General features: G+C 38.1%; 1 protein-coding gene across 4 annotated transcripts in view; it reads right to left on the bottom strand.

The window, feature by feature from the left end:
• The window catches only part of CERKL (ceramide kinase like), a 102,269-nt gene that overhangs the window by 11,948 nt on the left and 65,015 nt on the right, over window positions 1-25,306 (bottom strand). For all 4 annotated transcript variants that reach the window (XM_030580059.1, XM_030580062.1, XM_030580061.1 and 1 more), the window contains exons 4-6: window positions 14,931-14,994; window positions 8,965-9,107; window positions 1,634-1,708 (exon numbers count right to left, since the gene is read on the bottom strand). In XM_030580059.1, the coding sequence (XP_030435919.1) occupies window positions 1,634-1,708; window positions 8,965-9,107; window positions 14,931-14,994 (282 nt within the window). The remainder of the gene's footprint in view (window positions 1-1,633; window positions 1,709-8,964; window positions 9,108-14,930; window positions 14,995-25,306) is intronic.

Genomic DNA, 25,306 nt, shown 5'->3' with positions numbered 1-25,306 from the left:
CAGTAGACATCTAAGCTGCAAATATTCCATTAGTTTTCAACCTAAACTTAGCTACACTTCTTAGGAATAAAGAGAGAATGGTAGCGTAAAAGGAGAGGAAAGTGGGGACATGCGAGTTAACAGATGAAAGAATTCCAAGCAGACTATTAATTAATTTCTAGATTAATAAGTTAAGCATTATAGAAGGAGCATGAATTGAAACATAGTTAAGATTGCTCAAGTGCATTCATTCTAACGGCTCACATTCAGATGATTATAAATATGAAATTTTTTATGTTTTTGTGTACAAGTTAGCACTTGTCAGTCTGAGTACGATTTATGCAAACAGCTGTATTCAAGGAAAAGCACATCTGATATTAAAAAATGTTTTTTTACTAAAAAGCTCTGTTAGCACTGCAATAGAAATTAAGAATTGACAAAGTCCCTTACATAACAGATGCATGATTTGATGGTCAGGTGAAAACTGGTTTTCATTGGCCAAGTTATAAGGACTTTAAAACATACTTCAAACATACATGCTGGTTTCTATCTCATAAAACTAGCTGCCTATATTCGAGACATGGGAACCTATAAAAACTGAATGGAAATGATCATTAACAAACTCCCTCTCTCTCTCAGGTTTCCATTGGATTTGTGCATGTGTGAAAAAGATAGAGAAGTGAAATTTCCAATCTAATGTACCGAGGCATGTTCAATATTAATCTTTGAAATGGAGCAAGGGCTCTTGCATCATTGACTGATATATTAACTAATAAAGCATTCAGCTGAGGTCTAGTAAGCAGTTACACTTGATGGAACAGCTTTTTTTTTTTTCTTTACAAGAAAGTCAATACAGTTCCATACAAAAATCTGCCTTAAAAAGAACATTAATGATGCAAAGTGAAGAATTCAAAATTCAGGAAAAGTCAAAGTTAAGGTTGCACTGGCAACCTTAACTCTGTCACCTCTGAATACACATAATATTGAATAGCATTATCACATTATTTTTCATATACTTAGAAGTTCTGCCCCATTTATTGTGCAGGTTGGATGGTGAATGATGCCATGTTGTGTAGTAAACAACTACTTCCATGCAGAAATTGTTGGAATGCCTTGAACCCACACCAAAAGATGAGGATAAAAATCAATATTGAACAATTGCTTCAACTACCCATTTTTCCTACTATTAGGCAGGCTTCCTGAATTTTAAAAAAGTATGTGATCAGTGAATTGTGTATCATAATGCACATACATAAGGGACAGAGTTAAAGGTTGCCCGTGCAACTCTGGCTTTTCCTGACTTACTAAATTAAAAGAAAAGCAGTATAAAACAGTTAATCAACGAAACCATCTGTCATGGAATGTGGTGAACTCTCCTCAATGCAGCTATTAATAGTCATACTAGATACCCAAGAATAGTTTATCAAGAAGAGTTTAGAGAATCAACTCTGTTAAGATACACAGTCAATTAGATCTCATAGGAAAGGTCCCTTTCAAACCAAACTATTCGATGATACAAACTTCACCCGGAAACAACAAAGTATCATTGATTTGTCAGGTAAGCACTTCCTTCCTTTATGAACATGTATTCAAATTTTTAAGTGATTTGTCTTTTAATTATCTGAAAGCTTCTGATAATGCATTTATGAATTACCCATTATAATGTGCAATGTTGCAGTTACTGCATGGTTGATTCCATGAAGAGTATGAGCCAAAATATTAGTGGAACCTGTAAAAATTAACACAAACAATTGTTATAAGACAGGTACTGAATGATAGACTGTAGAATACAAAACAAAATAAATAAAACGATGTTTCAGTCAATATAGACTTTTGAGGAAGAAGAACTTGGTTCAATTTGTAACAGAATTCCTTTGAATAAACTTTCTACTCCACAGGGCAAGACTCTTTAGCCCGGTCTACTATATAAGGTAACTTGTAAATAGAAGTTATGTTGCAATGGTAAACTACTCATCATCCTCTGCCCATTGATTACTGTCTTCCTACGTATGCAAAAAATAACACTCCTCACTTCAAGTCCATTAACAATTAAAACAATTTGGGCCTACAATTTAAAAAAAGCTAGGCAAAGGAGTGCGGATCTTTGAAAAAGGTATTTAACACTTTCTGGCATCAATGAACAATTTTGGAAACCTGAGGTCACCTTAAATTTCACAAGTGCACTTAACTTAGCTATCAGAAAATCACATGACAACACAAAAAAATCTACGAACATAAAAAAATTCACACCAAGAAAGTAAATAATTTAAAAGCAACATTTTGCACAAACATTCATCAAGATAACATTGAAGAGAGGAATTACAAAACTTGGGAGGGTCTATGCATCCAAATATATAGCTAGAACCAAATCCTGAGGTTCTTATTCAGTGAAACTCATACTGCTTTTTGTAACAATTTTCTTGAATAAGGATTGATTAAGAACAGAGGTCAATCCCACAAAATGCTTAGTATTTCCTGTGAACTCATCTCACATGTAGTTCAACAGGAGTTGAGAGTAGAGTACTTAGCACCTCACAGGAAGCCCTCAATACCTGGGAGGATGGGGCTTTGAGTAATGACCTCAGGATTTACACCACAGGAAGTAAACAACTGAAGTACCTCTAACAAGATGTTGAGTGTAGAACAATCTTTGAAATTTACATCTTCAGTTTTGCAATGCACCTCATGGAAACAATCAGGGTGCGAGAATGCAATAGAAATTCTGTGGAGAATATTGTCCATCAAACTTTAAGAATTCTAAAGAAGCTGCATTTTTTCCTAAAGAATAACAAATTTAATCTGATTCATTCATCTCTCTATCTCTTCTTTGCTAAAGAAATTGTTATACAATGAACCTTTTTACTCAATTGCATTCTCTCTTCTAAAACAGAAAAAATGGTAAATTAGGGTTATGAAGTATTTGAGGTGAAAAAGGAAACTGACAGGTTCAAAAGAAATACTATCAACTTGCTATGCAGCACACTAATAGGACATTACAACCAGACACAGAAAACAATTTTATAAATTCCATCTACAATTTATAAATCCATCATTCAACTGACAGAACAAGTATTTTCTCCATGTTATTCGATTTTCCCTTCCTTTAGCGGTTGTACAATAGGTGTCAAAATACAAAGCAAAATCATTATTCTAAAAATTTTTTCTATACAAGATACAATTCTGTGGACTTTTTAATTTAGTGTCTGTAATATTATAATGTATAGCACTTGAAACATTTTTGGTTAGAAAATTAACTAATCAGCATTGATCTCAAAATGTATCCTTGGCAAAGAATCTCAAATGCATGCTCAGCACCATTTTGTGTTTTAAAGGCCATTATAACCTGTAATCTCTGGAGTTTGAAGCACAGGGTGGGAACTATTACATGACATTTCATAAATGAAGTTGTTCCAAGTGGTTTGGTAAGAACCCTTTTCCAATCTTAAAGCAAAACTGTTTTTGCAATCCTAATACCTGTTATGTAAGTGCTTGTGTGAATCCCAACTCCATCAGTACTTAAAAGATGGGAAAGTGTGGGTACTGATACTGACGACTTACTAGGGGTTTTAAATGCAAAATTCCTTCTCTAAAATTACAGTAGGAGAAAAAACAGATATGCATACAAAAATCCCCAAAAATCACACAACTTGGATTATTAGAAACTATTCAAAAGTAATTTTGCTTTCTATTGACTGCAATAGGGCTGCTATATTTTTGAAAAATTTCCACTTGATGTCTTTAGGGATCAAGCCAATACAGACATTGCATAGAGTGAAATATAGTTTGATAGATCAGGACCATTCTGTTTTGAAGCTGTTGGGGATGCCTGATATAAGCAGGAGCAACTTCCTACTGCAGCCTGAAGCGAATTTATGAACATCGAGGACCTGACTGAAGTCAACAGCAATCTTCCCATTGACTTTAGTGAGAGTTTGATCATGTCCTTACTAAACAAATAGGCCCCAAGCACTGTACCCTCCTCTTAAATCTATATATTATGTACTAGACTAGAAGCTATGAACATGCACATTTTCACTTGAAGACAACAATCCATCTTTTTATGTCTCATGTGAGAAGGCAAAATAGATGTTGACTTTTTTTTTTTTTTAAGAGACCTATCTTGGGTCTTTTGCTCAGAAAAGATTCTGTCCATCAGTATCATTAAGAACAGATCTAGAACACATCCACTTATATGCTACAACATTTTTCTTCCAACTAAACTTGTATTATTTAACATTTATATGATGGTAATGCCCAACAATCTCAATAAAGGATCAGGAACCCATCATGCAATTATATAATGTTCTGCAAAAAAACCTAGACAACACAGGTAAACACTAAACAGGCAAACATTACATAGGCAAAATATTAAAAGTATACTTGCTTGTCTTTTTAAGCTATTGATTAATTTCCCAAATTATGTCCTCCTTCCTCTCTGGCCTCAGATGCTATTTACCCTATATTTACCGGAGACTAGGCAGTGCCTCTGCACCTTGTCACTTTAGGGAGAGGAAGAAAATGGATGCAGTGAACCCATAAGCTACACATTCCAATCATTATTTAGCCTTAAAGATTTAGGTACCACTCATAATAGACCATTTGTTTCTAAAAAATGATTAAACTTTTGGCACTATTCTACAGAACTATCACAAAATATATTTTAACCAAAAATTACAACAGATTTTTTTATCCCCAAAAATAAAATTCTAGATAGAATTCTCTCTTCTTTCCCTAACAATATAAGCTACTTCTCACTATCTCCTCAGGAAAGCATCAGAGTTAGGACAAAAAGGTGTAACAGTTCATCTAAAGCATGACTGATGGAGGTACCAGGCAGAAACTATATATAAAAAAAACCAACCCACTCTGTCCTTGGAAGTGCATGCACTTCTGCAGAACAATTAACGTAATTAACCAAACATGAATATTTATAAAGCTGTTAAAGTCTCCCACATCCAAACAGATAAATGTGATGTAATGACTTCCTAGTCAAGCATATCTAAAATTCTCATGAAAACTGCACCAACACTTTCATTCTTTGCCTGAAATATCATAGAAATTAAGAGTCCCTCAGTAATATTTTATTGTCCAATTAATTGGAAAGCACAAATTTATTTAAGTGGACTGTTTAGGATGAAAAGGATCACAATCATCAGTGTATAGATTGTCTCATTGCATTTTTAATCTTATGTTCTTCCAGATCTTCCCCTCTATCTGAATCCCTCTGTACAGTTCCTTAGCAGTAGTTCCCATAGCAACAAACACTATTGCTAATGACCAGCAGCACAACTGCAGGCTTCCCCACATGTGATCCATTTGATTTTGTCTACAATACAGCAGCTTGGTCTACTGACTTGAAGTACTTTAGTAGAAACGCACTCCCTCTGGGTCTCTCTCTCCAGGAGGCTAACTGCTCCAAAATCAATCCTCTCTCGTCAAGTATGCTGAAACTTGAAAACTGCTGCTTAGCACTCTAAACCTTATACCAACTCCAAGGGGCAGAAAATGAACTCTAATCTGTGTAAATAATATACTCTCTAAAATACCTTCTATTCTTAATCAACTCAACCAGAAAAGCATGGTATTTTGTACAGTAAAATTTATAAAATTACTTAATGATCTACTGATGTATTTTTAAATACACACAAATATACTACTTTTTCCAAAACAGATAATGTATGAAGTACATATAATCAGCATGACAGAATATTTAAGCAAAATATGATTTAAAAAATATAAAAATCTCTCTTAAAAGGCATTTTTTATACTTGCATTATTTAAATTAATCACCCTATAGTTCAACTTACTCCCAAACATATTCTAAATGCACATTCCTTTGGGTGCACCTATCTTTCTTGGTTGTAATGTACTCCTAATTAATAAACTCAAGAGAATAAATATTAATGAAGAGGAACAGTAACATAAGCACAAATTGCATGAAGTAAAAGTTGGAGAGATTCCATCTCATACCATCACCATCACAGTCACAGCAATTCAAATGACAAGCGAAGGTCAGAATGCTGGCCTAACATTTATTTGCTTCATGTAGCTGAGATGCTTATGTGGTCTCTAAACCATGCCCTGGTTCTTGTGTACTTAAAATCATCTCTAATATAATCCACCATATTTTTCTACTAATTATTGCTTATTTTAAATACTGCATTTTGAAAATGTTTTTGCTGTTATCTGCAATTTGTAAAAGCAAAAGCAGGTTGAAGCTCTTTAATACTGCTTGAAAAGGACTACCATTATTTATTTAAAAAGGAGAATAGGGTGACCAGACAGCAAATGTGAAAAATTGGGACAGGGTGTATGTGTGTTTGTGGGGGAGGGGGTAATAGGAGCCTATAAAAGAAAAAGACTCAAAAATCTAGATTGTCCCTATAAAATTGGGACATCTGGTCAGTTTAAAGGAGAGGAATATGGATAGCTAAAATCATTCCAAAGGCAACCCATGCACTTACTTCAATATATCTTATGGGAAATGATTAAACGAGTAAGGTATGAATGGCCATTAGCTTTAGAGAAAAGACATAGTTCCATTTTTTTCCCTTACTGGTTACAAAGGATTAACTGAAAAAATGCACTTACAAATATGAAGTCAAATCAGTTCCCCTGCCCCACCCCCTCAAATCCACAAACAAAAGGGACTCTCCATCCATAGATATTCCTCTTTCCCCATGGGAGTTTCTCAGTCACCCTTTCAGTATCATCCCTCTCTCTGGACTCAGTGGAAATCTCTCTGCGTAGCCCAGAGTACAGTAGAATCTCAGAGTTACAAACACCAGAATTATGAACTGACCGGTCAATGACACACCTCATTAGGAACCAGAAGTAGGGGCAGCAGCAGAGATCCAAAAAAAAAAAAAAAAAAAAGGAAAATGCAGATCAGTACTGTGTTAAACATAAAATTACTTAAAAAACAAAAAAAAGAGGGTTGGGAATTAATAAAGATTTGACTAAGTAAGAAAACTGTATCTGTGCTTGTTTCATTTAAATTAAAATAGTTAAAAGCAGCATTTTTCTTCTGTAAAGTTTCAATGCTTTATTAAATCAATGTTCAGATTGTAACACTTTTGAAGAACACTAACATTTTGTTCAGGTTACAGAGTTACAAACAACCTCCATTTCGAGATGTCATAACTTTGAGATTCTACTGTAGATGCTAGAGAGCAGGAGGTGTGGACAAGCTGAGGGTGGTGGTAAAGAAGAAACAGGTGGGACTATGCCCTCGTCCAGACTACCCCGCCGTATCGGCGGTTCAAATAGGATTGCTGCGGGATCGATATATCACTTCTAATCTAGACGCGATATATCGATCCCCGAGCGCGCTTATATCGATTCCGGAACTCCATCAACCCCAACGAGTTCGGAATCGAAACGGAGAGCGCGGACATCGATCCCGCGCCATCTGGACGGGTGATAATTCGATCTTAGATATTCGACTTCAGCTACGTTTATTCACGTAGATGAAGTTGCGTATCTAAGATCGATTTCCCCCCCCTAGTCTGGACGAGCCCAGAGTCAGGTCAATAGAAGGCTCAGCCGGGATAGGAACAGGGAGAGGACAAGTCAATGGGATGCCCCTATAGCCCTGGAGATAAGGTGAGAGAGTTAATATAGCCTGAGACTGTATGATCTTTTTTGCATAATTTACCGCAGGGTTGTTGGCACTCCCCTTAGGGCTTGGCTACACTGGAGAGTTGTCAGCACTGGTGGGTGGGTTTACAGTGCTGCAACTTATTAACTGTCCACACCTGCAAGCACATCCAACGCGCAACTCCCTGGCTGCGCGCTGCTGTACACCTGGTCTGCGCTTGGGGTGTAACGATTGCAGCGCTGGTGATGCAGCACTGCTCATCAAGTGTGACCACCAAAAGCGCTGTTATTGGCCTCCAGGGTATTAGGAGGTATCCCAGAATGCCTGCTTACAACAAACTGGAAGAATGGCTGAAATCCAAGCTCCCCCGAGCTGCTTATCTAAAAAACAAACACAGCTCCTGTTTTAGGAGTGCACAATTTGCATTTAGTGAATAAGAGAGGGGAGGGGGAAAGGCTCGAACTTTAAATCGATTTGCACGGTGGTTGATGTGTATGTTCCAGTCCTTAGAACTTGCAAGGCAGGGAGCTGACAGATCCAAAATCCACTCTCTCTCCTTCTCCTCCCCACGTTCCCCCTCACCCTCCTCTTTTGAAAAGCACGTTGCAGCCACTTGAACTCTGGGATAGCTGCCCACAATGCACCACTCCCAACAGCGCTGCAAATGCTGCAAATGTGGCCACATTGCAGCGCTGGTAGCTGTCAGTGTGGCCACACTGCAGTGATTTCCCTACACAGCTGTACAAAGACAGCTGTAACTCCCAGTGCTGTACAACTGTAAGTGTAGCCATACCCTAAGTTGTAGCTGCTCCTGGAAATCTGAATCCAATGGAGATGCTGCCGAAGAACCTTGTGGAGGGAAGTAGGAGGACACCAGGGACATCCACAAGGATGGCACCATTTCCAAGAGGACATGGAGATGAGACTTGCCCTCCCCATGGTTCTCGACAATGAGGAAGAGGAGCAGGAGGAGAACTGAGATTTCCTCTCCCAGGGGATCCTCCCACAAGTAAGGAACTGATCTGTGCCATTACTATGAATTAATCTACGTAAGATTTATTTATTATTTATACCAGTAGCTGAAACAGTATAATTCAGATGGGAAATCATAGGCAATTTTTTAACAGTGAGACTAATTAACCACTGGAACAATTTATTAAGGGATGTGGTAGATCCTCCATCACTGGAAATTTTCAAATCAAGATTGTTTTTCTAGAAGATATGCTCTCGTTCAAACAGGAATTGATTCAGGAAAGTCCTATAGCTTGTGTTATACAGGAGATCAGACTAGATGAGCACAGTGGTCCCTTTTGGCCTTTGATTCTATAATATATCAGAGAGGCTTAAGAAAGGTACTTAAATGAATCTGTATCTTCTGTTCTCACCTGCTGGTATAATGCCAAGAGGAAGTGGTGCTCTGACAGGTGAAAGAATGTAATCTGTATCTCTTCCAGCATCCATCTGAGCTCTAAGTAGTAGGCCATGAGCTATCTCACTGGTGGACCCATCGCCACCAATACAAACCACCCTATAAAAAATAAAATAAAATAAAATAAACGATGAGGCTCAGCAGTACAAGATAAATACTTTTGTTTCATATATCATAGCTGATCTATAAATGAAAGACAATTATAATGCAATAAATATCTACATAAGGACAATTCAAATACTACATAAGATTTCTAAATAGTTTTTAAAAACAGAATAATTTCTAGGTATTTGAATTATAGTTACATATAGAGAAACACACACACAGTTTACAGGTCAAAATGATTAAGAGAAACATCACTTCCCAAGTTCAGTAACTAGACAGCTCTAAATCTGTGAAGTAGGATAGGTTGGTTAATAAACATGGGAAATTGGAATGTGTTAATACCGTAATATGACTGTCACAGTTATAGGGCTAACTGCACCTCTGATCATTTTTTTGTACACAAATAGGAAACAACACAAAACAATGAGGCAAAAGGAATATATAATATTCATGAATTATAGGCAGACCTCATGTTCTTCACAACTACATGATTTCTATTTGTTACTCTTTATTATTAAGGCTAACCTGTGACACAAGTCAGTATCACCTATTTTATGAAAGACTCCACTGTTAGTATTGTGCCAGATTCTGCCACCCTTACTCACATGCTGTAGTACCTTGGCTCCAGCAGGCAATCCCATAGTCTCAATGGGATTGTTTGAGAAGCAAGATACTAATCTACATGAAAGGCTCACCAAATCTGGCCATTGCTAAACACATCCACACATTAACACTCACTTAAAGTTACACATAAGAAATAGAAAATGAAATTGACCAGACAGACTACAAATGAAAGCATAACTGTTAAATCTATGTTTATAATCCAAACCAGGCACAAGTAAATAAATAGTATAAATAATTAAAAATAAATTAGATTTTTAAATACTCGCAAAACTTGCTGGGCAAACAGGTGTTGGAATATAAGGGGCATGCTTCTGCTTTGGGCCAGATAGCTCCAAGACATTTAACAGTTCATCTCATTTAGTTCAGGAAAGAATTTTTCCCATAATGTATTTGCCATATTCTGTTGCATACTACTTTGGTATATCTTGTGGTATCATAGGCTTAAATATTCTTCAGATCACTGATTTGAGTGTTATTCAGCATATGGATGCAGCAGATAAGTAGAGGAGGCACTCTACTACTTCAAGTAAAATAGTAAATAATGTGAGTGTCAAAAACTGGTGGGCAAAAGTCTTGTGACATGAACTGAAACATCTTTGCCTCTCAAAGAAGCTCGCTGAAGCTTTGGAAGGAAGGGCTAAAACATTCAGGGACTGGAAGGGGATGGGGCCTGGAAAACAGCTTTTTGATCTGACACTGGAGGTGGTCCATGTGCTCTTAACAGAAGGTTTGCCATGGGGACTCTAGCCGATAAAGCTATGATAGCAATTATTTGGTCACTGGCTCTGGGTCTCTGTGAATCTTTGGAAGCCTTACTGTGATTTAGTAGCGAGTGTAGGGACTAAATGGCAGTAACTTTGAGTTATGTTTAGTAAGGCTTGCTTTAAAACCAAAACACCAAGAGTTACATTCCGCTTTCATATATATTGATGTAAATCCTGAATAACTCCATTGAAGGCTATAGACTGCACATACACCAAGACAGCTGAGCTCAAAATGTTGCTCTATGCATTTTTATAGATACCACAAGTGGCAGAGATAAGATGTAACTGAAAATACAGAAAAAAAGTGTGGCTTTAGAAGAATAAACAGAACTATAACTGTGTATAGTCATTATCTGGAAAGAGATCAAAACTTCACGGCTACATCGGCTATTCTAAAATCTAAATACAACATTAACAGCCTTTATTTCTGCTCTCTCTGATGTATACTCCTTTGCACTTCAGAGTAGAATTAAATATTATATGTAAATAAATGTCTAACAACTCATGTATAAATCAGCTATGTGAGATAGTTTAAATAAGGTGTTGAATACTCTCACCATTGGATTACTCAAATGGATAAAATTAAGCTCTTGCTTAAGTTCTTTGCTGGATGAGGAACAACAGAGCAGGACCTTGTAGGATCAAGCCATAAATGCATGTCACTATTTATTAATTGCCAGAAATATAACAAAACAAGGCTAAAACCCATTTCTAAAGAGCTAATCCTGACTCTATGCAAACACTTGAGGGATATACCAAGGCATAAAACCCTACTACCAGCAATCCTTTGCATGAAGGTACTTAATCATTGTTTCTGTAGTAGGTAATTAAAGTCCCAACTGCTGTGGCTGTAGAGGAGAATGCTTTTGTCAGTAAAAGTACTGCTGTGACTAGTGTCTTTTTTCTGTTTCTTAAACAGCTATTAAGCAGTTTTACAAAGCAATGTATGTGAATGTTAATAGAAGTTTCCCCAGATAAACATAATTTAATAATAAAAATATGTGTGTTAGCACTCTCCAATGTTAGGAAAATTTTTAAGAATAAAATTGATGTAAAAGTTTGTTCAGAGGACATTATTTAAACTTCTGATTGCATGCATCTTCTGTTGTATTCTTGCAACTATATCTAAACATTCAGCTGGTTTTATAATGGTAAACTCTTCGGAAAACAAAATATATCCTACCACAAATACTGAAGTTGTATTCTCTCAACTTTGACACTTTTCCTCATCTCATAGTTTTTCTTTTTACTTATGTCTTTATTTTTAAACCAGGATCCAACTCATCCTCATCAAACAAGAAAGGAAGTTCTGGCTAAAAATTGCCCACATAAAAACCATTATATCTCCATGACACAAAAGGTTGGCACATACTTCTTTTCTGCATGTTAATAGCAGTCCTTGGTTGTTTGTCTGATCATACAACAACAAAAAATAAGATATCAAGTTCTGAAGACTTATGTTGTATTCATTACTGCCTTAATTTTCCATAGGATGATATAAAGCCAGAACTCCTACAGGACACTTACGTGACCCCTGTAAGTGGGGTTCTCACCACCATATAAGATTCAGCAAATTCATGCCGTATTTTTGTTTGTTTATAGTAAAAGTCCCTGTTTGCTGGGCACTTTCTGGACATTCAGGAAGGTTAGCCTGATAGGAGGAACTCACAACCTAAGGACAAGGTGAAGGAGGTCATATCCTGGAATCCACATGGCCATAACTACACTGCATAGCCTAAGGACAGACAAGGAAAACATTTTTTTAAAAAAATATAAATCATTAAGAACCACTTTGTTTAGATAAGAATTAGATTCTATTGAGCTACTCTATGGGAGTCTGTGAAGGCCTCCAATGGCAACAAACAAACAGTCATCAGATGCAATATTCTTACCAGTTTTCATTGACACCTGTCTAACCTGAAATATTTTTCTCCGAAATCCATGACATTTTAAGCTCTTGACTAGGGAGAAAGACCTGCATGCATTTTCCATGCTTTTGTCATAGTTCAGACTGATATAAGAAAACAAAGCTAAGGATGTACAGCAGGCTAGGACTAGTAGCATCACCAGGGCATAATCACCATATCAGTACCAAGGTTTGGCATTAGTATGAGAAATTGAGCACCCTACCAAGCCCAAGGTTGGGGTGGAGATGTACTGGTTAAAGCTGATTTAAATGTAAGCCTAAATCCAAGTACCAAAAGGGAAAGAATCATTCATCTTGCAAGGCTGAAAACAAACCTAACTCTAGATGTCCAAAAGCTAAATCCAGCTGCTTGAACATATATCTATCTGCCCTGTCTTACTCAGAAGATAATTTTGGGGAGTAGGTTCCTCAAGATGGTTTTCCTTTTGGCTCAAGGTCCAGAATCCTCTCTCTATAGTTTCCCAGGGTTATTAGCTACAGTTTCTTCAGTTCCCTGCTCTCACTAGGAACATTGCCTCCCTTTTGCTTTAGGTACTGGGGATAGGTTTTGTTGGGGAATTGCTGGGGAGTGCCCCGGTGAAGCAAGGGATGCTGCTTTCTTTCCTAATGATGGAAGCTGCAGCCATTCAGAGTGAGCAAAAAAGATGATCCCTTGACACAGTGCACAAAGAACTCTGGCAAGAAACACAACATAGTGCCTTTTCACTGCCTTGATTTAGATTTTGCACCGCTATCACCATAGCTGAAGTAGATGCAAGGTGGTAGTTGCTAGCCAGCCGCAAAAACTGCCTGTCTGTACATTTCACGTATCTACAGAAGAAAAAAATTGTATCTGAAGAGAAGATAGTTGCTGAGCTACAGATCCATGGGAAGAGAGGGCAATTCTTATGATTTCATAGGCTGCCATTCTGCCTGTTTCTGCCTCCCTCCCACCAAGCCACAGAAGTTACCTTTTCTAAACTAATTTTTGGTCAAAGAGATTGCAAAATGTAAAAATAGATCTTTGAGTAATTTTAGTAACACTTTTTTTTAATTTAGAGGGTTTAGCAATTCATACGTTTTTGGTTTTTGTCTTCCCATACATTTTAAAATCCTTCCATTAATTAAGAAAAACAAATTCTCATGAAGGGGAAAGATTTGACAGAAAATGGAAGTCTTCTATAGGTAGAACAATCTGGTGTAGTCTTGTATAGGTATAGGTTGCCTCACACCAACATGCCTCAACCACAAATTAGAAGGGCCTCCCTTTGTGGGTTAGGAAGCAAATGTACCAGAAGGTGAAAATATATATACTATCTTTGCAAATGGCTATATCGCTAAGCTAATATCAAGGAAGAGAGGTAGAACTGTTCTGAAACTACTACTGAGGTTTACAAGGCATAATTTAAATCTTCTTGTATGGATCACTGGAAAAAGTAAAAGAAAATACAAATTCAAAATAAGGCTGTAAAAATAACCATTATACTTCCATGTTATATAGCACTACAATGAATATAGACATTATTGTATTTGATCAAACATGCAATGAGGGCATCCTACGAAACATTATAATATTTAATTTAAATCCTGAAGAGGCTTATCTATATATTTTACATAATGCATCAATTCTGATTAAAATGTTGGAAATTCTAGTTTTACAATGAAAACCTCAAAGCAGCTTTCATTTAAGTGGCATAGACAGATATCATTAATACAAGCTCACACATTTAAATAATAGGCTAAACTCCTGTGTGCAGAACCTCACATCCTCACCATTGATCCAAATTCACTGATTAAGCTATATAGTACGATTCCTGCTCATGTCAAAAAACAGTACTACTGACGTCAAAGGTGATAGGATTGAGTCCATATAATTTCTATTAATATTTGAGTCACTTTTTAGGAGTTTTACGGAAAAAATTTTTCAAGTTTAACATTTAAGAGAAAAGTATTGAACTTCACATTAAGAACCATTTGTTTGAAAAAAATCTATGAGTTTAAAGAATAGCAGTTCTGTCATTCTTGCAAATACATAAGGTTGACATTTAAGAGAAAATGATCTGAGAAGCCTTTAATGTTTATTTGAGGGGTGGGGGATTAGGCCTGTGCAAGAGAGTTATGGATTACTACATATTCAATAATCAATAAAGAATACGAAATTTAAAATTACTAAGATAATTTTTTAAAACAAAAGAAATAATCACACCAGGCACCAAATTTTAGAACAGAACTAATCTATTTGGTCCAAATATGTACTTGAAAACAGGCTAGGACCTAAAACTTTATCAGCAGGCATTCTATAAATTAACTAAAATTGTATCTCCGGGAGCTTTCAAAGGGGGTAGTTCAAAGCACTCTAGGGAACTTTTAGTGCATGGCAGCAGGGTCCGTGGAACAGTAGGACAGTACAGGGTAGACTTACACCCCAGCTTATTGTGAACTAAGTGCTTGTTTAGACGAGCCCTATGTGATTATTATTAGACGCCTCACAATAAAAAGCAAAACTAATAATACCAAACTTACCCATCAAATGTGTGGAGTTCACATTCCTTAAGCAATGAGAGAGCATGTCCTTCATATTCAGTTACTATGAAAAAGATTTTAATAATTAATACTGAAAGTTAAGAACTAACTTCAAACAATTTATTTTTATCACTCTCATATGAATATAAAGTAATAAGTCAGAATTTACATTTGCTTATATTTTGATCATTAAATGCATTAAAAGGCTTGAAAGTTTAACAACTTTATAAATAAAAGGTCAAAATCATACTCTATTACAGAAATTATTTGGTGGTATCTGATACCTAGCCAGTTTCTAATTTAAAGCTGGTGTTTTCAAATTCATAGGATGAACAATATTTGTTCATAGGTCAAAAATACAAGTTTCTGTAATGGCACAGTTGGCATATAGGAAAAGTTTAAGCCTACCATCAGATAGAAGTAAATTATCTAAATACTAACCACATTCAATTGACCATGTTAGAATATGCAAGCTGCTTAACTAAAAATCTGAGTTAAACATAGAAATATGAAATAAAATCAAATACCAGTGACAACAGAATATAACACAAGGAGCAAGGTGGCACATGTATACACCAGAGTCTGGTAGCCTCTGGAGGAAATGAATCTGTCACTCTACATTGCTGTCTCTGTGATTGTTGATGCCCTGTGTAGTACTGAAAATGCCAATGAAGACAGGATAAACTGGCATACTACAGATGGCACAAAGCATCATAACCACATTTAGCATTTTCCAGGGCAGCTTTGCCAGAAGAGACAGCCCAGCTGCATCCACCCATCAAAGATTTCTGCTGACTGACATGACACTTGCAGATGGATTTTTTGTGTAAGAATGTGCATCAGGATATGCAAGATTACATTAATCTTTCATGCTTGTCTGGCCTAGTGCTAGTACAGTTCAAACTTTTTCTCTAATGTTTCTGGATATTGTTAAAAATATTAGTTTTGGTGTCTAAAATAATGATTCCATATCCTTCAGTATTATCTACCCCAACATTATATTGCAATATTTCTATTGACCACTCAGATGCTGCTGACATGAATGGAAAGCTTTGAACTAATACGTATACTGAATATTTATACTCTTTGATATTTATTTAATTTGAAATAGATATAGAAAGCAATGTAATTTGCAGTCATTAATTACATATTACAATACATTTTTCATATTAGTTATAATAACAGAATGAACATCAGCAGAGAACTATCATTCAGCATTGCTAATGAATTTCCACAATAATAAGTTCTTGTAACTATAAACTAGGTAAGCATACCAAGGGAGAATTTGAATCAGTATGCTATCTTGAAATCAAAGTTAGTGAATTACAATTTTGCTGCTGAAGGATATATTGTTGCATGACCACAAACAGTTTTCTAGCATTTTGCACAATATTAGCTTCATAAAGAAGTATTCCTAGAAAAAAAAAAAGCTTAATATTAAGGCACTGGTGCATTCAGCTTCTTTGTTCTTTCAGGTGGGAATTTAAATCGCCTCAACAACAGCTATAGTACATGAAAAATAAAAGCAACTAAGATAACACAGTTGGCAAATACATTGCTTTTGATGTGAAGATGTAAAAAAGGCTCAAACATTATATCATTACTATTTCACGGTGATTAAAAAAAAATCATCCTCTGTAACCATATGAATAATAGGGCTACCCCAGAACTTTTTAAATGAACATGGCAACTTTTAGACAACTTATGACAGTGCTGGAAAAAATAAAAATGGTATGCTTGCTATGCTAAATTAGATTGTTTTTATTTCTTTTTCTTTTGATTTGTTAAAATGTACTCAGAGGCCTCTTAGTGTAATATACATCCATTTACAATGAAATCAACTCACAAAGAGATTACACAAAACACACACAGCACACACGACTCAATACATTCAAGCCACTTCTTTCAGTCAAACATATGGATGAACAAAAAGATCATGAAGCACACTCTGAAGAATGAGAAATTTTGTTTATTGCTGAGCCAGTGAAGGAAGTGAATTTCAGAGCAAACATCCTCTCTTGAGAACACAGTTCTCTTTTCCCCTCTTGGGTTCAAATCAGGGAACAATATGCAAACCCTGCTGGTCGCAATTCTCGCAATGATGCATTAGGAGGAGAGTTTCCAAGATACCTAAAAGCTTAATCAAAGCAAAACAGCAGAGGTAGGTGGCATCTATTTTGAGCTCTTCCGGGAAAGGGATCAGGTATCTGGTGTTTCCAGTAGAAATCCAAGGACAAGGCACAGAAGTGCTTTCCTAATGGATCCTACTCTAAACAGGAGGTGTAACAAAAGAATACGGTCCAAGGCAGGCACAGAGAAGCTTGTCTAAAGACTACACTTGCAAACTAGAGCTGGGCAGAGAAAGTTTGCTCCATTTCAGAATGAAAATCAAAAATTCCAAAATTCTTTGCAAAAGGGAATAGAGCCCCAGGTCAGGAGCAGTTCATGAAACATTTAGATTTCAACAAACCAGCAAATTCCAAGGCAAAAATGTTTCATCTGACTTTTTTGACCTTATGGAAGTGGTTCAAGATTTAAAGAGGCAGTGTACCTAGAAAAGAATATCTAATCACTATCAAGAACCAAAAGCTGTGAAACACTGTTCATAAAGAAACTCCACATGCCTCTGAACTCATTAGAGCACTATCACATGACCGCTTCTTTGGTGAACCTTACTAAGAGTGCATCTGAGCAAACTAATCACTGGATCAGGCAGCAAAACCTAGATTTGGTGCCTGACAGCTCCCCAACATTCAGCTCTTATTTTAAAGCCACATATTCATAGCTACCAGAGCCCCATATCTCAAGTAGCCCACAGGGTTCAAGAATAATTCCTACAATGAAGATAAAGACAAAAAAGACAGTGAGCAAATTGTTCTGGCCTTTCAATATGTGGGACAGTTCAGCATGACATATAAATACTGGTTCCTTAGCCACAGACTAAGCCCAATAGGATTACAACTGCTAATGTAGAGCAACAGATTAACTGGTGCTAATACTTGGAGAAAAAAGCTGAAGTCCTCTGACAAACTTTATTTACTTTACAGTCAATAAAAAGTGCAAGTTTTCAGCTGTATTGGACTCTCAGCTAGCCCACCAGGGGCCCTAAGTAGGAATATTTCCCCCCCCTCCAACACATACTTCGCATGGCAACGAAAAGGGGCTTGAGCTGCTTGTGGCCCTAAGCAATTGCTTAGTCTGCTTATGCCTAGCGCTGGCTCTGACTGTGTAATTTTATACAAGCCCTACCAACGTGTTATTTTACAGTTTGCTTTGCAGCTAAACGTTATAACAATGTATCAGTTTTAAATGATTTGACACTATAATACTAACCTTTCCCAGAAAAGGTGGATAAAGAAAAGAATAAGATAATGGGCAGTGGTACATGTTACATTGCAATTTACTCATTTACCTATATCACATTCTCAAGCATGTGTGTGATATAGTAGGGAAGAGGCTGAGTATCCCTCTCTCTCTCTCATACCCACACAGTCAGATTCCTAAAAATACGTTACTATATAAAATATAGTATTACTATATACAATATATTACTACAGAAATTAGAATTAAAAGGTAATCTCTGGTGTGCTTCAAAATATATGGAAGAAAAAACACTAATTTAATATTAGTATTTTAAATAGCAATAAAATATCCAAATTTCTGAGGAATGTTTTGTATTATTTTCCACCAGCAAAAAAATTGAATATCTACAGGCATAGGTAATGCCAGCTACTTTCCTATATTCTGTTCTGTATAAAATAACTCTCTACAACCATTCTGAAAAGATTATTAAAATATTTTTTATTGTTTGGGGGTGAGAGAGAAAACAAAATATACATTAAAATATTGTGATTTTTACTGTACTAACTACCCACATTCTTATGTCACTTCAGAGGTTCATGTTCACTGTATGACACTTTTGAACAATGTGTTTTAAGTTTTAAAGATGAATGTATGTAGCTGTTAATTTATAATGAATGCAGACTGAATCCTTAGCACAGAGGATTCTTTGAAGATTTCAGAAAACAATGTTTTTTCTAAGTACGTAATATTACAGTATGTATGTGAACTATGGCACATAACCTTACCACCCAACAAAATCCAAAGCCATTATTTGAAAGGACGTTAACATTGCTATTAGTGAGGTACGTAAACTTCTAAAAAGAATACAAGTGAACACTACCGAAACTTTTATTCATTCCCAATTAAAACGGTTCTAAATGTACAAATAAATGTGTATTTCTATACCAGGGGTCAGCAACCTATGGCACACATGCCAAAGACAGCTGGAGTCCCAGTAGGCAGCAGTGTGTCATTAAAAATCCTGCCCGACCCGGCACGCTCTTCTCCACCCTCCGCTCCCTCCCGCGGGGGCAGGGGGCAGAAGCTTGGTCCTACCAGCAACCCTGCCTTTTCCCGCAGCCTGCTGGCTTCCTGCCCCTCCTCCTCCTCTCCATCCCTCCCTCCCTGCTGGCCGATCAGCTGATTGCCCTTGCAAGTGAAGGGTTCGGGGAGGAGTGGAGTCAGCATGCTCACTGCTCCCAGCAGAGGCAGAGAAGAGGCAGGGACAGGGCTGCGGGGAAGGGGAGGGGGAAGGAATAGGGGCATATCCCCTCCAGCCCCCTGCCGTGAGCACCCCACAGCCTCAGCTCACACCCCCAGCCCTCTGCCCTGACCCCCCCACACACACACACAGCCCTCTACCCTGACCCCCACTCACACACACACAGCCTTCTGTTCTGCATCCTTGCACCCCCCAAGGCCCCTGCGCCCTCTGCCCTGACCCCCCCACACACACACCCAGCCCCCTGCCCTGACCCCACCCTCACATACACCCAGCCCTCTGCCCTGAGCCCTGCAGCCCCACACACCACCTAGCCCTGTGCCCTCAGCCCTGTGCCCCACACACACCCCAGGTCCCTTCCTGGAGCCCTGTACTCCCCTCACACACACACAGCCCTCTGCTTGACTCCTTCACCCCCCACAACCCATGCCCTGACACCTGCAGCCCCCTCACATGCCTCAAGCCCTCTGCCCTGACTCTTGCACCTCCTCCGCATACCTACCCCCCCCACACCCTATGCACCCCCCCAAGCACCAAACGAGAGCTCCTGCACTCCCACACACACATTCCCACCTGCACCCCTTGCACCAAATGGGAGCTGCCCAGGTAAGCACTCCACACCCAAACCTCCTGCTGCAACCCTGAGCCCCCTCCCTCATTCTAGCTCCTGGCCAACCCCCAGCCTGCTCCTTCACCCCCAGCCCTGTGCTCAGTGCACTCCCACCCTCAGCTCAGTTTAGAGAGAGGAAGAGAATGGGCCAGAACCAGGGAGAAGGTAGGTACCCACTGTATGTGGGCAGGGCTGGGACCCCAGACTGGCAGCGGGCTGGGCGGGTCTGGCATCTGGGAACCCAGCTGGCAGGAGCCGACGGATGGGACCCCTGAGTGGCAGCAGACTGAGCCACCAGCCCTGCACAGCCCGCAGCTGGTCTGGGGTTATGGCTGCCGGACCCTTGCCACCTGAGGTCCCAGCCGCAGGCTTTGCTCAGCCCGCTGCCGGCCTAGGTGAACAGAACCCCAGACCAGCAGCGTGCTGAGGGGGCCGGAGGCATACGATCAATGTTTTAATTTAATTTTAAATGAAGCTTCTTAAGCATTTTGAAAACCTTATTTTACAATAGAATAATAGTTTAGTTATATAATATACAGATTTATAGAGAGAAACCTTCTAAAAAACATTAAAATGTATTACCAGCACATGAAACCTTAAAGTGAATAAATGAAGACTCCACACACCACTTCTGAAAGGTTGCTGACCCCTGTTCTACACTAACATTTATAGAACTGTCATGTAATTTTCCCAGTTGTCCTGTAGGTGGAGTGTTAGGCAGCTAATAAACCTTGCAGTACCCTGGATATTGCCAAAGCAGAACTGCCTTCAGAATAATGTTTTCAGTTAGTTTAGACAGGATTTTAAATAATAAAAAATCAGGAATAATTTAAAACTATTCTTTTGTTAGTAAGAGAAATAGGTGGTTAATGTCATTACAATGGTGCTTAGTTTCATTTCCTATTAACTAACATATCTACAAAAGCTTTTGTATAAACTTTGCTATTAGCAGGTTATTTGGTTTAGAGAAAAAACTTTGTAGCTATTGCACAAACAGTGTTAATAGACTAGTGATAATATTACCCTTTTAAAAAGTTAAAAAACATACCCTCTGTTTATTTGCATTTTTTTAAAAAGCAGCTGAGGCAGAAACCAGCTAGATGAAAGATGGTTAGTCTGACCTGTGCACATTAAATGGTTAAAAATATTCATAGTTACTCTTCATTACTGTCATACCTTGTTATTTCAGTATATCTATTAGAGATTATACAAATGTTTAAATGATAACTAGAACTTGTATGAAGCTAGATATTTTTTCCTTAAAAATTGAGGCTAAGAAAAGTCAAAATGCTATTGTTAACTAATTACCAGTATACAAGAAAATTAGTTTCTACTCATCTATGTGTGTTCCATGCCTCACTTCCTATTTCTTTAGTTGAACTTACATTATAAATACAATTATTTTTAAAACAAACACAAATATTGGCACTAACATTATACACAAACCCAACCACATTATTGTTCTATTACATTCTTTTGCCTAACTTTTGGTCCTGCTCCTAGCATTCTTACATGTGCAATCTCAGTGAAATCATGGGACTACTCACATGAGTAACCACTGCCTGATAAGGCCATCTGTCTATATTTTGTCTAGTCTGGGAAGTGATCCTGTTTTCATTTACTTTAATAGGAGCAGGTTTGGGCCCTTAAATTGTAAGTTCTTTGGTGCAGTAACCTGTCCTCTTACATGTGCATAAGGTATGAAACATATTAATAGTGACATATGAAAAATAATTAATATCTGAAAATGTAAAATTGTTTGGAGTATGAAAAATTTTAACCCCACCTGCCTGTAAATTTGCTCTCTTCTGACTGGCAACACAGATTCTGGGTTTCTCTCTCTCCCTTCTAGAACAAATAGACAGAAAAAAAATGGCCAATCAGATTGGTGGATTTTTACTCCCTGTAGCAATGACTTCTCTACATTCCCCATATGATTCCTTCGAAATTAAATAAATCCAGTTAAGTTTTTGTATCTCCCTACTGTAAAGAATAAAACATATCCTTTCCTTTCAGGAACCAAATCCCTTCATAATGGTATTTGTGCTGAATCAACCCACTCACAGAAAGCAAATTTACAATAGGATTAAATATGTCCTTCCATGCCCGGACCTTCAACACCACACATATTGGGATCTTAATGGCAATATCTTAGAAGACATCTGAGAAGGAAAGGAAGAGGAAACATGACTGACAACTATTTTGGGAGAATAACAGGAACTTGTCTACTCTTTCCTCACTTGTCTTCTGTTGTAGTTCCTCTGAAGTTATGCTTACCAGCTTGTAATTGCCAGGATCAACTCTGGAGCCTTTTTTTAAAATTGGCATCCAGTCATCTTCTACAGAAGCGGATTTAAATGATACGTTACAGATGCGACAGACCCAGGCCAGTGGGGTGCAGGAGTTTGGTAGAGGGCAAATTTACTGGTCACTGGATGAGTAGTTTTCTATTCCCTGAGTGACCAGAGCAGGGGCTGCACTAGAGTAATCAGGAACCTGCTAGAACCAATTAAGGCAGACAGGCTGATTAGATTACCTGCAGCCAATCAAGGCAGGCTAATCAGGGCACCTGTGTTTAAAAAGGAGCTCACTCCAGTCAGGCAAGGAGGAGCCAGAGGAGAGGAAGTGTGTGAGAAGAGCTGGGAGCAAGAGGCACAAGGAGCTGAGAGTGAGAGGGTGTGCTGCTGGAGGACTAAGGAGTACAAGCGTTATCAGACACCAGGAGGAAGGTCCTGTGGTGAGGATAAAGAAGGTGTTTGGAGGAGGCCATGGGGAAGTAGCCCAGCGAGTTGTAGCTGTCATACAGCTGTTACAAGAGGCACTATAGACAGCTGCAATCCACAGGGCCCTGGGCTGGAACCCAGAGTAGAGGGCAGGCTCGGGTTCCCCTGAAACCTCCCAACTCCTGATCAGACACAGGAGAAGTTGATCCAGACTGTGGGGAAGATCACTGAGGTGAGCAAATCTGCCAATAAGCACAGGACCCACCAAGGTAGAGGAGGAACTTTGTCACACAGACTACAGTTAATAGTCCTGTGATTTCATATTTGAGTTCCTTCAGAGCTTTTAGATGAAAACCATCTGGTCCTGGTGACTTATTACTGTTTAATTTTACCAATTTGTTCCAAAATTTCCTTATTTTCTTTATCACCACCTCCATCTGGGACAGTTTCTCAGATTTGTCACCTAAAAGAATGGTTCAGTTGTGAGAATCTCCCTCACATCCTCTGCAGTGAAGAATGATGCAAAGAATTCATTTAGCTCCTTTGCAATGGCTTTGTCTTCCCTCAGTGCTCCTTTAGCACCTCAATTGTCCAGTGGCCTCACTGATAGTTTGTCAGGCTTCCTGCTTCTGATGTACTTTAAAAAAAAATTGCAGTTTTTGATTATTTTTTTTTTGGCCTCCCTAATTATACTTCTACACTTGACTAGCCAGAGTTTATGCTATTTTTTATCTTCCTTGGCAGGATCTGACTTCAAGTTCTTAAAGGACGCCTTTTTGCCTCTAACCACCTTTTTACGCAGTTCTTTAGCCACAATGGCATTCTTTGATCCTCTTATTTTTTTTAATTTTGGGCTATTTTTCAAATTTGGGCTAAACATTTAATATGAGCCTCTGTTGTGGTTTCCATGCAGCTTGCAGGCATTTCACCTTTGTGACTGTTCCTTTTATTTCTATTTAATTAGCTTCCTCATTTTTCTGTAGTTCCCCTTTCTGAAGTTAAATGCTACTTTGGTGGGCTTCTTTGGTATTTCCCCCACCCCTGCCCCACAAAGATGTTAAATTTAATTATATTATGGTTGCGATTACCAAGTGGTTCATCTATATCCACCTCTTGGACCAGATCCTGTGCTCCACTTAGGACTAAATCTAGAATTCCAAGACTAGCTACTACAAGAAGCAGTCATTAATGGTGTCTAGAATCTTTATCACAGCATCCCTAGCAAGTGTCTCAGGGCAGAAGTTAGACATAGTCAAAGGATGTCTGAAAAGGACAGGTATGACAATCTTTTCTTATGGAAAAGTAGGAAAAGAGACAAGTGAGAGAGCTATGTTTTCCCTAGCCCTCGAGACATATGTGACAGACAGTAGAAAAAGGAAAAAAAACTCATTCTCCAAAGGTGAAATCCTGATCTCAATGAAGTCAATGGTAAAACTCCCCAAATGTATTGTCTCCACAAAGCCATCCTACAGAAGTCAAGTGCATAGTCAAAAAGTAAACTTATGGAGCAATAACTAGCAATTAGGAAGCAGGTGCAATTCTCTCAAGCCTTACATTCCATAGATCAAGGGTGTAACCTAGATTGTGAACTCTTGGGAAGAAGACCATCTTTTTAATAAGTGCACAGAACCTCTACCATGGGGGCCGAGATACTGATTGGAACCTTGGGTGCTATACAAATAATAAATATTTATCTCACTAACAATTCTTAGTTCCTCTCTACTTTATAGAAAACGTATTTGTAGATGAATTTTGAAGTACTCGTGTACTGAAAAAAAATTCAAATCCTTTTTTAGAGACTAAGTATAAAGAATCAGACTTCCTAGATCCAATACAGGGTGGTTACAAATTAATTTAACTGGTTCCAACAAACCTTCATGGATTTGGAGTGCTACTTTGTCTTGGAGCTACAAGACATCAGATACTTTATTCATCTAACCGGGTAAAGCTACAAGCTATTCCATACACTCTGTCCTGGAGGTCTTTGTGTCAGCTCAAAAAGAAGAAGCTTTAAGACAACTATAGCAAGGGATGAAGCAAAGGGGTTGCTATGACTGGTTTATCCACTTCCTGAGTGCGTATCTGATTCTAGATCAGGTATTACCTCCTATCCAGAGGCCTCAGGTGGAGGAAGCTAAGAATCGCTACAGAATCCTTCCTCTTCTATGGAAGAGACTTCCTGGGTGGAGGACACCTATGCCTCTTTTCACTACCTTTCACTAAGAGACCACCGATGCAGAAGGCAGAAGATCATAGGGCCTCATAATCTACAATACTTACACAAAAATATATTATGTATCTGTACAAGGAGACACCTGAAGCACCAAATATTTTCCTATATTATTAATCAGAGTCCTCTGTGTGTGGAACTGCAGCAGTATGGAATGAAATCAGCTTATCAGGGCTAAGAAGTCCACCACACTAAATTTGGATCCAGCAGCAACTGTATACATCCTGGATCCTTTGAGAAAAAGAGCTT

This window comes from Gopherus evgoodei, chromosome 11 (genome assembly GCF_007399415.2).
Source record: "Gopherus evgoodei ecotype Sinaloan lineage chromosome 11, rGopEvg1_v1.p, whole genome shotgun sequence".
Taxonomy (NCBI): domain Eukaryota; kingdom Metazoa; phylum Chordata; order Testudines; family Testudinidae; genus Gopherus; species Gopherus evgoodei.
This window is presented reverse-complemented; position numbering and strand designations above follow the sequence as displayed.